This window comes from Microcebus murinus, chromosome 6 (assembly GCF_040939455.1).
Source record: "Microcebus murinus isolate Inina chromosome 6, M.murinus_Inina_mat1.0, whole genome shotgun sequence".
Classification (NCBI taxonomy): Eukaryota; Metazoa; Chordata; class Mammalia; order Primates; family Cheirogaleidae; genus Microcebus; species Microcebus murinus.
In genome coordinates this window covers 80,073,844-80,091,921 of record NC_134109.1, presented here as the reverse complement: position 1 = coordinate 80,091,921, position 18,078 = coordinate 80,073,844, and the positions used below count along the sequence as shown (strand labels likewise).

Sequence of the window (18,078 nt, the reverse complement as noted above, 5' to 3'; positions counted from 1 at the left end):
AAAAAAAGGTTTCTGGTAGAGCCATACAATAGAAATTGTATAACAATGAAAATGCTGAGTGAAAAAGCAAAGCTTAGAAAAAATATAGAATAATTCTAATTAGAGCTCACAAACATACAAAACTAAACAATATCTTGTTTAGGGATAAAAACTTGGTCAGATTATAAAGAAAAGCAAGAGAATGATAAATATAATATTTGGGGAGCAGTTACTATTAATAGTTACCTCTGGAAAGGGATGCAATATGGAGGAACATGCAGAAGATGTGATGTTCTCTTTCTTACACTAGGAGGTGAGTGTAAAAGTGTAAAGTCTTATAAATGTATTCTTTTTTTTTTATAGACAGAGTCTCACTCTGTTGCCCAGGCTAGAGTGCCGTGGCATCAGCCTAACTCACAGCAACCTCAAACTCCTGGGCTCAAGTGATCCTTCTGCCTCAGCCTCCCAAGTAGCTGAGACTACAGGCATGTGCCACCATATCTGGCTAATTTTTTCTATATATTATTAGTTGGCCAATTAATTTCTTTCTAGTTTTAGTAGAAATGGGGTCTCGCTCTTGCTCAGGCTGGTTTCGAACTCCTGACCTCAGGCAATCCGCCCGCCTCGGCCTCCCAGAGTGCTAGGATTACAGGCGTGAGGCACCTCGCCCAGCTCAAATGTATTCTTAATTGTATACATGCATTATTAATATTCTTTTATAGCCACTAAGTATTTAATAACAGCTTTTAAAACTAAGAACTTTTTATTTTATTTTATTTTTTATTTATTTTTTTTTTTTTGAGACAGAGTCTCGCTTTCTTGCCTAGGCTAGAGTGAGTGCCGTGGCGTCAGCCTAGCTCACAGCAACCTCAAACTCCTGGGCTCAAGCGATCCTGCTGCCTCAGCCTCCCGAGTAGCTGGGACTACAGGCACGAGCCACCATGCCCGGCTGATTTTTTTATATTATATATATTAGTTGACCAATTAATTTCTTTCTATTTTTATGGTAGAGACGGGGTCTCGCTCAGGCTGGTTTTGAACTCCTGACCTTGAGCAATCCGCCCGCCTCGGCCTCCCAGAGTGCTAGGATTACAGGCGTGAGCCACCGCGCCTGGCCTAGAACTTTTTATTTTTAATTAATTTATTTGAGACAGGGTCTTTCTCTGTTGCCCAGCTACAGTTCGGTGGCATTATTGAATAATTCTCCTACCTCAGCCTCCCAAGTAGCTGGGACTACAGGCATGTGCCACCATGTCTGGCCAAAAACTACTTTTTAAAGCATCAAGAACCTTAGACATTATACACAAGGGGTAAGGCTACAATCTCAAGGCATTTGACTTGTCACCTTTCTTGGAAGAGCCAGTTGAGGCAGATGTTCTGGACAGAGGGTAGGACAGAAGTTTGAGATCTGCTGTGCTCACCTCTCTCATGCTGGGCTCTGGAGCGGGTGGGAAAGAGAGGGGAGGGGAAGGAAGGACATATCTCAGGCTGCCACGGTTTTATTCCATTTGCAAAACTGGTCTGCAGATGCAGCATAAGATACAGAGCTCCATCCACAACCACCTACCACGCTGCTGATTGCCCTGGCAGCCACACGCCTGCCAGATAACATCTTTAATATCCAGGGGGAAATGAATTCCCCCGTTTAGTCTGTCCATCTGGCCTAGTCTCTCACCACAATCAGTTTATCTAGCAGAGCTGCCTCCCCTGGTAGAGAGGAGAAATTGTTCTGCAAATGAGCTTTCCATCACATCTGAGAAAGCACTGTCAAAGTGGCAGGGCCTGGGTGTTAGTCATTCCTTCTCTTCTTCCTTCCCCCATTCAGCTTTTATGGATGGCTTTTGCATCCGAGCTGTGCTAGGCACAGGGGACATGGAGATGAAGCAGGCATGAACCCCATCCTGGAAGAGTGAGCAGTCCCGTGGGGTAGACAGACTAGAAAGCAAATAATCACAGAGCCAAGTGTAATAGAGGTAACGGCCTCAGGAACAAAGAAAGATAAAAAGATTCATTCCACCAAGGTGGTGATCTGGGAAGGAAATGAGCTTTTATTTCCTCAAAAATAAAGTTAATATTTTTTATTACACAAGTGTTACATGTTTATTATAGAAAAGTGAGAAAAAATACTGGAAAAAGATATTAAAAACACTCTTTTCTCACCACCAAAACAATCATAGTTAATCCCTTAGTGTATCTCAAAAGTGACTAATTGAACTGAATCTTTAAAAATGAGTAGGAATTTTGAGTCCTATCTGGGATGCCAAAAATAAAAAAAGATTAAAAAAATAAAAATGAGTAGGAGGTATTGGTGAAGTATCTATTCCTTAAACTGTTGTGGTAGGTACCTCAATGCACTTATAGTGCTTCTTTACAATGTATATGCACATATACATCAAACATATTCTTATATGTGTAAAATATCTCACAATTAAAAGGTAAATAAGGCTGGGCACAGTGGCTCACACCTGTAATCCTAGCTCTCTGGGAGGCCGAGGTAGGCGGATTGCTTGAGGTTAGGAGTTCGAAACCAGCCTGAGCAAGAGCGAGACCCCGTCTCTACTATAAATAGAAAGAAATTAATTGGCCAACTAATATGTATAGAAAAAATTAGCCAGGCATGGTGGTGTATGCCTGTGGTCCCAGCTCAAGCAATCCTCCTGCCTAAGCCTCTCCAGAGTGCTAGGATTACAGGTGTGAGCCACTGTGCCTGGCCTAAACTTTAACTCTTAAGAAATGTTAGGCCAGGAGCAGTGGCTCACACCTATAATCCCAACAGTATGAGAAGCCAAGGCAGGAGTGTATCCCTAGAGGCCAGGAGTTTGAGACCAGCCTAAGCAACATAATGAGATAGCATCTCTACAACCCACCCTCCTTTTTTAAAAAAATGATTTACAAATTTATTCAAACAGCATCATAGGAGGGGTTGTGGTGGCTGTATCTGCCAAGCAGAGGGTAAAAGGTAGAGTGTTCTAGAAGGTTCTAGGGATATAATAGGCAAAGGTTCAGTAGGTAAACTAGTGTACTTCATTTACCTTTAAGCTAGAGAGTTTAGGATCTTGATTTATTTAAAGCTATAGATTCAGTTTAGCTTTAACCTAGACAGAAAATGAAAGACATTTTACAAGTGGAACAAACAACAAGAAATAAAGCAACAGATAGCATATGTGAAAGCTAGACAAGGGCAGAGATCACGGCATGTCTGGCTATTAGCTTTGTCCTTGACTTCTACAAAAAATTTTAAAACTTAGCTGGGTGTGATGGTGCACACCTATAGTCCCAGCCACTTGGGAGGCCGAGGCAGAAGTATTGCTTGAGCCCAGAAGTTTGATGTTGTAGTGAGCTATGATGATGCCACTGTACTCCAGCCTGGGCAACACAGTGAGACCCTGACTAAAAAAAAAATAAGTTGACAATAAAATAGAATCATAGTCCATAAAATCATAGTCTCTTTATTTTATTTTTTTATATTTTTTTGTTTTTATACTTCTTTCTTTCTTTTTTGACATTGATGAAGATTCACCTTATCAGAACACATAGTCTCTTTAGTCTCCAAAAATACAAGAAGTTGTATAAAATGACAACAGTAAAATGGAATTATAAAAGAATCTATGGGTCACTAATGGACACAGAAAAACTGATCAACACAGACTGAAAACAAATTAAAACCTGAAATGGTTCTCAACCAAATGTTTAAAAACGTTATCATCAGATAAATAAATTTCAAAGATTCTATCTATTCTGGAATAGAAAAAGTTTACATTAACCTGTCCCTGGTTAATGTAAAAACGAGAAAGTTAGTTTTAAGATTTTTTAGTGCTGGGTGTGCATCTATAATTTAAGCGTCAGCTGGCAGATGCTGGCCCTGGGGAATCGTGGATCTCTTGTGGATAAGCAATAATTTATCTGTTCTCATTTGATCTCAGCGCTATTTTCAAAGGCGCTATTGTTGGGGCTTAGTACATGGTTTGAGTAAAACATCTATAAACGATTAAATTAAGCCAAAATGAAAGAAGTCTGAACCATGACAGTGTCAAGGAAAGGTGGTTTTCCTGGTAGAGAAGGGGTCAAGCCAAACTAGAAAGCGTGAGTACGCTGAGCCTATTCCGGGAGCAGCAAGCTGGTGTGAGTAGAGGGAAATGGAATCTCAGCTGGCCAGACCTGAGAGATGGGGGTTACAGTTCGAGTGTTTGGCTCAAGAAACCTCTCAGATTTCTGGCTTTTTTTGCTCCCTTCTCCCGGCTTCCCGGTTCCCCTTTCCCGCTCGCTGCTGGCTCCGCCCCTCTGGAGTGCCCGCGGCCCCGTCCCCCGAGGGCAGCAGGGGCCGGAGGCGGAGCCTGTGTGGTCATCTCACCGCGCCTTCTTGCGGTGCTCAGAGCCCGTGGCGCCGTCTGACTGACGTCACGGTTATTGACAGGCTGCGGCGTCTGCTGCCATGGTGGCTGGCGGCCGGGTAAGGGTCCAGGTTGCTCTCCTGCCAGGCCAGAGCGTCTTCGGGGACACGGGGGAAGCCAGGAGTTTGCAGTCAGAGTAGCGGGGTTGTTGTCTGCAGTGTGGTGAAGCTGAGGTGGGGGCTGAGAGCTCAGAAGCTGGATTCAGTGAACCGGGTCGGGCGTGGGCTGGAGGAGAGGCTACGTCCAGGCTGCGTGAGAGACGAGGTAGTCAGGCCCAGGGGGCTGGAGGAATCCCTAGGGTCCAGATTGGGGTGAGTGTAGTCAGGGTCTAGGCAGGGTTCGGCCTTGGGGGGTGAGTTTACCAGGCTCATGAATCTCCCCCCGCTCGCCCGCTCGTGGCTTACGCGGGCTACAGGTGCAGCATGTCTAGGCTGGGGTCCCTGGGCGGTGCCCGCGCGGGTCTGGGACTGCTGCTGGGCACCGCCGCTGGCCTTGGATTCCTGTGCGTCCTTTACAGCCGGCGATGGAAACGGACCCAGCGCCATGGCCGGAGCCAGAGCTTGCCCAACTCCCTGGACTACACGCAGACTTCAGAGCCCGGACGCCAGGGTAGGAGACCATCTCCTGAGACCGCGATCACAGCCCACTAATGGGCCTGGGGTCCAGGCTGCTTTTGGTAGAGCCTGTGGGAGGGGGGTGCCTGAGGGCTTCACTTTTTTGGAAAGCTTATTGAAAAGGCTTTCTTCGTTTTCTCTACTCTTTCCCTGTATTCCTAGGAAATTCTGAAAAGACTATTTAGCTTTCACTTTTAGTTCTGGCTACAGTAGTGCTATATGTGTATTAAAGGCACTTCCTTGGGTGAGGTGTATAATAAATAGAGGAAAAATCCAAAAGACAAAAGGAATAATAATCTTGTAGGGATTAAAAGTCATGAGGTTTACATATACATATTAGAACTCGAAAGAACTTGGAGACTATCTAATCCAAGTTTTATTATCCTTCTTATGAGGAAACTGAGATTCAAAATGATTGTGTAACTTTCCTGAGATTGTCACAGAGTAAGTGGCAGAGTTGGGGCCTGGGCACCTGGTCCAGTAGACTTTCCACAGCACAAGGCTGGGAGCATACTTCAGCTGAAGCTGAATGTGACTGGAAGCCAGCCACAGCTGAAATGGGTAGTGCTTTCAGTTTTGCAAAACTTTCAGATTAACTTGTTTGAGCAAAGCATTTAGGGCTTATTCAAACCACTCCTCTCATCTTTGTGTGATAGGGAGTGGTTAGATTATCTCACCCCTATGTTAATTGGAAATGAGTGTTTTCTCTGATTACTAATGTTAGATGGTTTGGAAAAGTTTGTTTTGGAAGAGTTTTCAAAGAGTTATCACCTTATATTACAACTGATTGTCAGCATTTTATAATCTGGTGGTAACCTAGTATTGCATATGTGCTTGTCATTCCTTCCCTTTTCTTGTGTTTTGTTCATTTGTTTGTATTTTCTTAGCAGTATTTCTTCTACTGAGGTTGGGAGGAAGTGGCCACATTCCCAGGGATCTTTCTTACTGTATGTTCTTGAATATTTTTCTGGATAGTTACTTGGAGCTTGTTACCATGACTTAGCTGTCAACATATGCTATCTGAGCCCCAAGGGTCTTCTCTATAAATGGAACTCCATTGAGAAGCAAGTGTTCTTGAATTCTAGGTGTGAGATCTTTTCCTCCTTATATCCCGTGGGTGTCACTGTCTCCTGTTCCCCTTCCCTCAGTGATGCTGCTGCGGGCAGTCCCAGGTGAGGCTGGAGATGCTGCGGTGCTGCCCAGCCTTCCACAGGAAGGGCAGGAGAAGGTGCTGGACCGCCTGGACTTTGTGCTGACCAGTCTTGTGGCACTGCGGCGGGAAGTGGAAGAGCTGAGGAGTAGCCTGCAAGGGCTTGCTGGGGAGATTGTTGGGGAGGTCCGGTGAGTAATGCAGCCTCCTCTCCTGCTTGGCCCCCACCCTCAACTCTTCCCTGCCCTTATAGCTTTTTCAGTTGAAGTGTGTTCTGGCCTTTGATGTCTGTCTCAAACCAGTTTTATACCTTCTAACCTAACTTGAGGGGAAGCTGTATGTTTGGTACCTGGCCTTGTGTAAGCTCCTTGCAGCTTCTGGGCCCATGGTCTGTGGCAGCTGAAACTTTGTTCTGCCTATGTAGTCTGGGCTCAGGGAGCTGCTCTTCTTGACCTCCGAAGGGTAGAGACCCAGGATATTCTCTGCTTTTGGCCCTTTAATGAGGAGCAGTAGTAAGAAGCTCCCCCATAGAAAGGGAAAAGACAAGCTGGATGGAGCCTAATGGTACTCTCTGGAATGGGGCCTGCTTTCCAGATCCCACATGGAAGAGAACCAAAGAGTGGCTCGGCGACGAAGGTTCCCGTTTGCCCGGGAGAGGAGCGACTCCACCGGCTCCAGCTCTGTCTACTTCACGGCCTCCTCAGGAGCCACGTTTACAGATGCGGAGAGTGAAGGGGGGTGAGTTGTCTCTCCTGGAGGCATCTATGGCTGCAGCCAGGTTGTGTTTTGTAAAGGTATTATTTATCAATGGAAAATTCAAACCAAGCTACCGTAAATAATTTTGGGAATAAGGTAAAGTATAAATAAATAAAATACAGAACGCTTGAAACCAAAAAAAACACCCCAATTTATGCCATTCTGACAAATGAAATTAACAGTGGTTATTATTTGCCTCTGTTATTTTCTTTTTCTTTCTTTCTTTTTTTTTTTTTTTTTTTTTTTTTGAGACAGAGTCTCACTTTGTTGCCTGGGCTAGAGTGCCCTGGCATCAGCCTAGCTCACAGCAACCTCAAACTCCTGGGCTCAAGTGATTCTCCTGCCTCAGTCTCCTGAGTAGCTGGGACTACAGGCATGTACCACCATGCCCGGCTAATTTTTTCTGTATATTTTTAGTTGCCCAATTAATTTTTTATTTTTTAGTAGAGACGGGGTCTTGCTGTTGTTCATGATGGTTTCGAACTCCTGACCTTGAGCGATCCTCCCGCCTTGGCCTCCCAGAGTGCTAGGATTACAGGCGTGAGCCACCGCGCCTGGCCTTCTGTTATTTTCTTAGAGAGTTTATTTTTTACATAATTGTTATATATTTTTATTAGTTTGGGCATTTTCCTGTGTTATCACAAGGACTTTATAAGCATTATTTCATGACTTTGTTCCTTTCCTTGAGTGGCTGAGCTGGGTATGCAGAGATCTCTAAGTGTGAAGTGTGCTCCCCCTCTGTGAATCACCCTCTTCCCACAGGGGAACCCTGCTTCTGCTCTCTTGCATATTTGTAAGTGAGAGGTGACCATGTTGAGTTCTTAGTGGCCCAGCAGTCCTGACCATAGGGCTTTCTGTGAGGCGAGGCAGAGTGTGGTGGACAGCTGCCTCCAAGTTTGGTCAGGCTGAATGCTTTTTGACTTTAAATCACTAGCACCACTTTGAAACTTTGGTCCCAAGGACAGAGTCTGATGCTGTCAGTGGCAGTATCTGCTCTTGTCTGCTGCTAGCTGTCGTCATCCAGTGTGCGATAGCCAGCATGAGATACGAAGGCTAATCTCTCCTTATCCAACCTTTCTTTCTCCTCAAGGAAAAGGTTGGTGCAGTGAACAGCCAAGCATATGCCAGGTCAGAGGAATTAGCTATAAACATGCACATGGAAACTAGAAGTAAAAATCAGCCATTTGAGGATAATCTTTGTGGATTGTCCCTCTTTAGCTGAAACACCTCATAATACCACCTACCATTTAGTCTTTCCTTCTGACGTATACCATGCCAAGCACTTTAGGGGTATTTCTTCAGTTAACCCTGTGACGTGGATACTGCTTTTCTGTTTCTGGTGGGGAACTTGAAGCTTAGTGGGGTTTGATGCCCAGACCAGGGCTGTACAGTGATCCAGTGCAGACTTAGCCTGTCTGACACTGAGTCCCATTCTCCTGACAGCTGGGCTCATCTGTAGGGGTGTGAGGATCTATGATCTGAGGCATAGCTTGGTCATCAGGGCATGTGAGGACTCCAGCAGGAAGATATGTAGCATGTAGCCCTTTGGAGTTCTTCCGTTTGACTAAGCAGCTGCAGCTTACTGCCCAGGGAGGGCCTGAGGCATGGCGGTACAGTTTGTTCAGCACATCTTACTCAGGAACTGCAGCCTTGTTTACTTGTTTGGGCTATTATGTTCTCTTCTCTTTGTTTGGTTTTCTAAGAAAATTAAGAATAATGTTATAGTCATGTGTCACTTAACAGGGATACATTCTGAGAAATGTGTCGTTAGGTGATTTTGTTGTCAGGCGAACATCATAGATTGTACTTACACAAACCTAGGTGGGATAGCCTACTGCACACCTAGGTTCTATGGTCTAGCCTATTGCTCCTAGACTACTAACCTGTGTAGCATGTTACTGTACTGAATATTGTAGGCAGTTATAACATAATGGTAAGTATTTGTATTTCTAAACTTATAAAAGTTACAGTATAAAAGATTTAAAAAATGAGCTGAATGTGGTAGCACTACTTGGAAGGCTGAGGATTGCTTGAGCCCAGGAGTTTGAGGCCATACTGGGGCAACATAGACCCTGTTTCTACAAAAAATAAAAGTTTTTTTTTTTTTTTTGAGACAGAGTCTCACTTTGTTGCCCAGGCTAGAGTGAGTGCCGTGGCGTCAGCCTAGCTCACAGCAACCTCAAACTCCTGGGCTCGAGTGATCCTTCTGCCTCAGCCTCCCGGGTAGCTGGGACTACAGGCATGCGCCACCATGCCCGGCTAATTTTTTATATATATATCAGTTGGCCAATTAATTTCTTTGTATTTATAGTAGAGACGGGGTCTCACTCTTGCTCAGGCTGGTTTTGAACTCCTGACCTTGAGCAATCCGCCCGCCTCGGCCTCCCAAGAGCTAGGATTACAGGCGTGAGCCACAGCGCCCGGCCCAAAAAATAAAAGTTAAAAAATGGTACACCTTTAGCACTCTGGGAGGCTGAGGGTGGCAGATTGCTTGAGATCAGGAGTTCAAAACCAGCCTGAGCAAGAGTGAGACCCCGTCTCTACTATAAATAGAAAGAAATTAATTGGCCAACTAATATATATAGAAAAAATTAGCCAGGCATGGTGTCACATGCTTATAGTCCCAGCTACTCAGGAGCCTGAGGCAGAAGGATTGCTTGAGCCCAGGAGTTTGAGGTTGCTGTGAGCTAGGGTGATGCCACGGCACTCGCTCTAGCCTGGGCAACAAAGCAAGACTCTGTCTCAAAAAAAAAAAAATGGTACACCTGCATAACGCACTTACCACTAATGAACCTTGTAGGACTGGAAGTTGCTCTGGGTGAGTCAGTGAGTGAGTGGTGAGTGAATGTGAAGGCCTAGGACATTACCTGTACACTTAGGCTACCTTAAATTCATAAAAAGTATTTTTCTTGGCCAGGCACAGTGGCTCACGCCTGTAATCCTAGCACTCTGGGAGGCTGAGGTGGGCAGATTGCTTAAGGTCAGGAGTTCAAAACCAGCCTGAGCAAGAGCGAGACCCTGTCTCTACTATAAATAGAAATAAATTAATTGGCCAACTAATAAATATAGAAAAAATTAGCCGGGCATGGTGGTGCATGCTTGTAGTCCCAAGCATGGGAGGCTGAGGCAGAAGGATTGTTGGAGCCCAGGAGTTTGAGGTTGCTGTGAGCTAGGCTGACACCACGGCACTCACTCTAGCCTGGGCAACAGAGCGAGACTCTGTCTTGGAAAAAAGAAAGAAAGAAAGAAAGAAAGAAAGAAAGAAAGAAAGAAATTAATTGGCTAACTAAAAATATATAGGAAAAATTAGCTGGTTATGGTGGCGCATGCCTGTAGTCCCACCTACTGGGGAGGCTGAGGCAGAAGGATTTCTCGAGCCCGGGAATTTGAGGTTGCTGTGAGCTAGGCTGACATCGTGGCATTCTAGCCCAGGTAACACAGTGAGACTCTGTCTCAAAAAAAAACACACACACACACACACAAAAAAAACACTTCAGTAATAAACCTTAGCTTACTGTAACTTTTTTACTTTATAAACTTAAAAGTTTTAAAAACTTTTTAAAATTTCTTTCATTAAAAACAGAGACATAGGCTGAAAACGGTGGCTCATTCCTGTAATCCTAGCATTTTAGTAGGCCAAGGCAGGAGGATTGCCTGGGGTCAGGAGTTCGAGACCAGTCTCAACAACATAGCGAGACACCATCTCTACAAAAATAGAAAAATTACCTGGGCATCATGGTGTGTGCCTATTGCTTATAGCCCCAGCTACTCAGGAGGCTGAGGCAGGAGGATCATTTGAACCCAGGACTCTGAAGTTGCAGTGAGCTATGATCATGGCACTGCCCTCGTGCCCCAGCAACAAAGAGAGACTCTGTCTCAAAACAAACACACACACATATGTTAACCTAGGCCTGGACAGGGTCAGGATGATCAATATCACTGTCTTCCACGTCCATATCTTGTCCCACTGGAAGGTCTTCAGGGGCAATAACACCCATGTAGCTGTCATCTCCTATGATAACAATGACTTCTTCTGGAATACCTCCTGAGGACCTGCCTGAGGGTGTTTTATAGTTAACTTTTTTAATAAGTTGGAATATATTCTAAAATAATGACAAAAAGTATATTAAATACTAGGTGATAGAAATTTTCAGCTCCATTATGATTTTATGCAATCGCTATTTTTTTTTTTTTTTTTTTTTTTTAGGCAGAGTCTCACTCTGTTGCCCTGGCTAGAGTGCTGTGGCATCAGTCTAGCTCACAGCAACCTCAAACTCCTGGGCTTCAGCAATCCTTCTGCCTCAGCCACCTGAGTAGCTGGGACTACAGGCATGTGCCAGCATGCCCAGCTAATTTTTTCTATATATTTTTAGCTGGCCAATTAATTTCTTTCTATTTTTAGAAGGGGTCTCACTGTTGCTCGGGCTAGTTTCGAACTCCTGACCTTGAGCGATCTGCCCACCTCGGCCTCCCAGAGTGCTAGGATTACAGGCGTGAGTGACCGTGCCTGGCGCAGCAATCGCTATTTTATACGCAGTCCATCCTTGACTGAAACATGTATATGTAGCATGTGACTGCACTCTCTGATTCCGTATCACTGCCATTGGTCACCAGTGCTGGATTTGATTACTCCTCAGGTGCCTGCTGAAATAAGGGAAGTCTTGGTGAAACCCTCTAGCCCTCCATTTGTAACTACCATTGCCTGGGTTGTCCGACCCCTGTTATCTGTATTCTCGAGGGCTAGCAGAAGTTGCCCTTTTCTGTTTAATTTACCTAAATGGCTCTGGGCCAGGAGACAATTTCAGAGGCTGTGTTAAGGAGGGGGAAAAATGAAATTCATACTTGACACATTTGAATTGAAGAGGAGGAGGAATTAAGTAGTTGATAGTGGGCACTGAGACTTAAAGAGCATCTCTGCAACTCAAGGAAGCAGGTCTCTTGGGTGGGGAATTGATGTTTGAACTTTGTAAGGGGGTACGGGAGAGGTCACAGCTCTGCCCAAGATCAGGATGTAGAACTCAAGACCCTTAACGATGATTTAAAGGAGTTGTACAGGCCGGGCGAGGTAGCTCACGCCTGTAATCCTAGCACTCTGGGAGGCTGAGGCGAGCGGATTGCTCAAGGTCAGGAGTTTGAAACCAGCCTGAGCAAGAGTGAGACCCCATCTCTACTATAAATAGGAAGAAATTAATTGGTCAACTAATATATATAGAAAAAATTAGCCAGGCATGGTGGTGCATGCCTGTAGTCCCAGCTACTCGGGAGGCTGAGGCAGGAGGATAACTTGAGCCTAGGAGTTTGAGGTTGCTGAGCTAGGCTGACGCCACGGCACTCACTCTAGCCTGGGCAACAAAGCAAGACTCTGTCTCAAAAAAAAAAAAAAAAAAAGACGTTGTACAAATTTCTGGGGTCAGTGAGAGCCAGAGTGCTTAACCAGAAATGCTTGTGGGTCCTTTGCTGTTTGGGAGCTCACTAGGGTTCCCAAGGTCACAGGAGCAGGGCAGGGTGGCCAGCCCCCTGTGATGGGAAGGGGTGGCTTTCTTTTTTTCTTAATTTTTTTAGAGACAGGGCCTTGCTCTGTCATCCAGTCTGGAGTGTAGTGGTGGCATCATAGTTCACTGTAATCTTGAGCTGGGCTCAGCTGATCCTCCCAACTCAGCCTCCAGAGAAGCTGGGACTACAGGTACATACCACCATGCCCAGCTGGGATTTTCTTAATTATAGCTCCAGCAGGCTCAGCCCTGTGACTGATCCTGTGACATGTTAAAGCCAGTAGTGGTGCAATACTCTGGTTCAGCCAGCTGCTAGCTAGGGCAGTGGCCATGGTGAATGATTCTTTTTGCCGTGGTCAGTGCCATATAGGTCAAAGGAGAATTCTGGGAGAAGTGCACAAACTCTGAGATGGCTTTGAACATGTGGGCCTTGGGGCGAGGAAAGGAAGGAAAGGGCTGCTCTCTTTCACTGAAGGCTATCTTCACACTTTCTTCTAAACAAAATAACTTTGTGCTCCCAGGAGATTTACCGAATGTGGCAGAGGCAGAATCATTGTGCCTGTCTGTGAGCTTGTTCCCCGGGCACCGTACCAAACACAGCTTGGGTTCCTGTCAGAACCCAACTTGTCTTAAATCACTAGCTCCTCCAGCAAGCCTTCCCAGCGAGCCCGGCTAAGAGGGACTGCCTGCACCATCTTCCTCTTCACTCTTTCTTGGCCATTTGTCACCTCATTTAGGTTGTGTCTTATCTCCTCAACCCCTGACAGCCTCTTAGGGCCCGAGCCCATGTGCCTGGTCATCTTGGAATGGCTCACACTCAGCCCCTATAATGGGGCTTAGGCAGAGTTGAAAGAAGCTTAAGAGGGGATGTGTGTGTAACTATGTCCTTGACTGTGGCCTTTCCTGAAGGAACAGAGTGGGATAGGTGGGCCTCCTTGCTCAGAGGGAGCCTGGGGTCTCCAGCCCACTGTGGGAACAGTGTGTTCCTCCTGAGTGCACAGGTCCAAAGGGCCTTTTCAAAGGTCCCCACTTGACCCTGGAAGATTGCAAAAGCATCAGGGTATGTTAAACAAAAGGGCCACAGAAGGGTGGTTTTCTCCAGGGGTTGGGTGCTAGTCTGGGAGGCGGAAGGTGTGAGAATGGCATAAATGCAGTAGTGCTGGCACATGATTTTAATTTCTCCTGAGACCCTGGAAGTCCATGGGGCTGATGCCAGGCAGTGGGTTTTGAGACTGAAGGTGAGGCAGAAGTCCTTGAAGTGAGGCTGAGGTACGATTAAAGTCCTCTTTGTGCCAGCCTGGGTGGAGCCTCCCTGCCTCAGAGGGCTCTGCCAGCTCTCTCTCTGTAGGTGGCGGCAGGGCCCCTCCTGACCTCTGCATCTCCTTGGCTCTGTGAGCTCCAGCCTTTAGGACCTAGAGGGATGGCAGCATTGTAGGAGTCTGCTGGCTCAGGGGAGACTGTGCTGATGCCAGTGCTCTAGCAGGGAAAAGAGCAGTGGTCCCTCCCTGGGAGTGCTGATGGCCCAGAGACTCCTGTTTGGAACTCATCGGCTGAGGCAGCGCTCAATGCAGCGGCAAGTAGGGTCTCCCCCTCTTCTAGCAGAGGGAGATGAGGAGACTCAAGCTTTCCACTCTTTTTTTTTTTTTTTTTTTTGAGACAGAGTCTCACTTTATTGTCCAGGCTAGAGTGAGTGCCGTGGCGTCAGCCTAGCTCACAGCAACCTCAAACTCCTGGGCTCGAGCGATCCTTCTGCCTCAGCCTCCCGAGTAGCTGGGACTACAGGCATGCGCCACCATGCCCGGCTAATTTTTTATATATATATATCAGTTGGCCAATTAATTTATTTCTATTTATAGTAGAGACGGGGTCTCGCTCTTGCTCAGGCTGGTTTTGAACTCCTGACCTTGAGCAATCCGCCCGCCTCGGCCTCCCAAGAGCTAGGATTACAGGCGTGAGCCACCGCGCCCGGCCAGCTTTCCACTCTTGATAAACCATTTACCCAATATGCCTTTGGGCCTGGCTGGGCAGAGTAGACTCTGGTTTGGTTTTCTCATTTGGGACAGGTTCACTTGGGAGTTTCTTTAGGTTGCCTGTGTGGTCTTGCTCATTGCTACCCAGTTTGGTTGTGATGTCTGATGTGTCATTTCTTTGTCTCTTTAATTTCTAGTTGTTTTTTTTTTGAGACAGAGTCTCACTTTTGTTGCCTGGGCTAGAGTGAGTGCCATGGCGTCAGCCTAGTTCACAGCAACCTCAAACTCCTGGGCTCAAGCAATCCTTCTGCCTCAGCCTCCTGGGTACCTGTAGAGAGAGTGTGTGTGTGTGTGTGTGTGTGTACCTGTAGTGTGTGTGTGTGTGTGTGTGTGTGTGTATGTATGTGTATATATATGTTGGCCAATTAATTTCTTTCTATTTATAGTAGAGATGGGGTCTCGCTCTTGCTCAGGCTGGTTTTGAACTCCTGACCTCGAGCAATCCTCCCACCTCGGCCTCCCAGAGTGCTAGGATTACAGGCGTGAGCCACCGCCTGGCCTAATTTCTAGTTTTTTAATGCAAATTGCAAGAGGGGAAGATACTTGGATAAACTCTTAAAAAACAAGATGAGACCCGGTGTTGTGGCTCACGTCTGTACTCCTAGTACTTTGGGGCACTGAGGCAGCAGGATTGCTTGAGGTGAGGAGTTCAAGACCAGCTTCAGCAACATAGTGAGATACCATCTCTACAAAAAATGGAAAAATTAGCTGGGTGGGGTGGTGCCATGCACATGTAGTTTCAGCTACTTGGGATGTTGAAGCAGGAGGATGGCTTAAGCTCTGAAGTTTAAGGTTGCGGTGAGCTATAGTGATGCCATTGCTCTTATACTCTGAGCCCAGGCAACAGAGCAAGACCCTGTCTACAAAAATCAAAACAAGTGAGGTTAGGAAGTTGTCCCCCCACCCCGAGATAGGATCTCGCTCTGGAGCCTGGAGTGTAGTGGTGCAGTCAGCTTGCTGTAGCTTTGAACTCTTGGGCTCAGGTGATCTTCTTGCCTCAGCCTCAAGAGTAGCTACGACTACAGGAATATGCCAGTGCACCCAGCTGATTTGTTTTGTAGATAGGAGGTCTCCCTATGTTGTTCAGGCTGGTCTTAAACTCCTGGCCTCAAGCAACCCTTCTACCTAGGCCTCCAGTAGTGCTGGGATTACATGCATGGGCTATCATGTCTAGCTAGGAAGGTTTTAAATACCTGACAATACCTTTTTGTGGTAGATGTTCCTGGGGTCCCTGTTTTAGATGTGACGTGAAGCTCCTCTATAAGGACACAATCAGCATGGATTAGGCCCCAGGTCTGGGTGCTCACTTGGTACCTTCCAGAGCCTGGAAAGTCACCTTTATTGTCTCTGGTTTTCTGGAAGAGGAATATGGCACTTCTGCCTATGACATTCCACCCTGACATTAGGCTGTCTCATACTGACTTTATTGTAGGTGTTTCCCTCATTTCTCCTTCAGTTGTTTTGCTCCTGCCATAGGGCACCTGATCTTTTCTTTTATTTCAGGATAGAATAGAATATCCTAAGATATTCCCTATGTTTCAGGACCTTCTGGCTCTGACAGACCCTGCTTTTCCCTCCCACAGTTGAGAGAGTTCTCTGTTGTCTGCTCCTGGCTGCTGGAAGTCCTACCTTCTCCCTTGCTCAGTTATCGTATGATTCAGTTGGCAGGGAAGTACGCTGATGGCAGTTAAGATCCAAGAGAAACTCGGCTTCCTCTTCAGTGGGTGCATCAGGGTTGGGGCTCCCTAGCAGCCCAGAAATACCTTCCCAAGGGGTCTGTCTGCATTTTCTTCCTCTCACGCTTCCAGCTGCAAAGTGCCCATACTACCTCCCTCCACACCCCCAAGGTTCCCAAGGGCTGCTCCTGTTGTGGTTTAGGTTTGATTATTGACTGGGATCACAGAAACAGGTTTGAAAAAGAAAATGTGCATGTGTGTGGCTGCCCATGGCCCCAGAGGCTGGCATCCATGCATGTTGGTTCTGGCAGGTGTCTTTGGCTGATAAAAAGCAATTGACAAATCTGTACCCTAGTAAACAGTCTAGCTCAGGAGCTCAGCTCCACCTACATCTTAAGGTTTTTATCTTAAACATTTTTACTTATAAAAAGAATATATAGGCCAGGTGCAGTGGCTCACGCCTGTAATCCTAGCACTCTGGGAGGCCCAGGCAGGCGGATTGCTCAAGGTCAGGAGTTCAAAACCAGCCTGAGCGAGACCCCATCTCTACTATAAAAAAAATAGAAAGAAATTAATTGGCCAACTAATATATATATAGAAAAAAAAGTAGCCGGGCATGGTGGAGTATGCCTGTAGTCCCAGCTACTTGGAAGGCTGAGGCAGGAGGATTGCTTGAGCCAGGAGTTTGAGGTTGCTGTGAGCTAGGCTGACGCCACAGCACTCACTCTAGCCTGGGCAACAAAGCGAGACTCTGTCTCAAAAAAAAAAAAAAAAGAGAATATATATTTACTAAAGCAATCATATACTATTAAAATTTAGAAGAAAAATTACCCTTAATTCATTGGCCCTAAGAGATCTGCTGGCAACATTTTGTACATACCTCTCTCTGCTTTTTCTTTTTTTCTGGTAGATTTGGTGGTGGCTAAACAAGGGGGTTCTCATATTGGCCCTGATTGTCACAGGCCTCCAACTGGTTGACTACTTTTTCCCTCTGGATCATTCTCCCAACCCATAGTTCCCATCGGAAGCTTTCTCTTGAAGACTAATTTCTGCCCTTAAGATGTAGAAATGATTGTTATTTGGTACTTTGAAGGACAATGCCACATAGAGTCCCTCTTTGGGGCCAGGGGATAGGCCCTCGAGGCTCAGAACTGAATAATCCCCTCTCTTGACCCTGTTGCTTACATTTCTCTGCCAGTTATACAACAGCCAACGCTGAGTCTGACTACGAGCGGGACTCTGACAAGGAGAGTGAGGATGGGGAAGATGAAGTGAGCTGTGAGACCGTGAAGATGGGGAGAAAGGATTCTCTGGACCTGGACATGGAGGCAGAGGCAGCATCAGGTCTGGGGCCCAGTGCTCTGGAGGCTGGAGGTTCCTTGGAAGATGTGCTGCCCCTCCTGCGGCAGGCGGACGAGCTGCACCGGGGCGACGAGCAGGGCAAACGGGAGGGCTTCCAGCTGCTGCTCAACAACAAGCTGGCGGTGAGGCTCCAGCTGCCTGCCTGCTCCCCTTCCTCCCCCCTCAGCTCCTGCCCCCCAGGGAATGAAGGAAGGTCCATGTGCTTGCTGACCCTGCAAGGTGACGGTGATGTGGGAAGGAAAATAGGGATGAGATGGCTGGTTCTGCCTCTAGCCTGCAGGTTGCATATCCTCTTCCAAGGAGGCCCAGCATGGCCCCTGGGAGCAGTGAACTGCTTGCCCAGAGCTGCTTCCCCTCTGGGGAGGAGGAGTGCAGTCTCTGCCTCTTACAGAGATACTGTAAAAAGAGCTCCACCTCTCACTTGTAGTGAGAAATGTGCAAAGAACTGGAATGGGTTCTTTTTCCTTTGTTTCCCTTGAGGCAGAGCCCAAGCTGCCTGTCTCACCTGGAAGTTTGCATCACAAGTGACAACTGTGTGGTCACTCAACCACAATGCCCTTTTCAGGTTCACTGACAAAATTTATGTTCACCCAGGTATAAGTGCCCCCTCAAAAGTTAGGATTTTCCC

General features: G+C 46.5%; 2 protein-coding genes across 3 annotated transcripts in view; both read left to right on the top strand.

The window, feature by feature from the left end:
- The window catches only part of CCDC32 (coiled-coil domain containing 32), a 375,634-nt gene that overhangs the window by 205,510 nt on the left and 152,046 nt on the right, over positions 1–18,078 (top strand). The gene's annotated exons all lie outside the window — the stretch shown is intronic.
- RMDN3 (regulator of microtubule dynamics 3) overlaps positions 1–18,078 on the top strand; it is a 230,910-nt gene that overhangs the window by 205,510 nt on the left and 7,322 nt on the right. Inside the window, exons 2-6 of one of the 2 annotated variants that reach the window (XM_076004256.1) lie at positions 4,406–4,429; positions 4,786–4,979; positions 6,133–6,325; positions 6,729–6,872; positions 17,287–17,572. In XM_076004256.1, the coding sequence (XP_075860371.1) occupies positions 4,793–4,979; positions 6,133–6,325; positions 6,729–6,872; positions 17,287–17,572 (810 nt within the window). In that variant the 5' untranslated portion in view covers positions 4,406–4,429; positions 4,786–4,792. Of the gene's footprint in view, positions 1–4,356; positions 4,430–4,785; positions 4,980–6,132; positions 6,326–6,728; positions 6,873–17,286; positions 17,573–18,078 lie in introns of those variants that run through there. The other variant, XM_012766437.3, reaches the window with a different exon arrangement.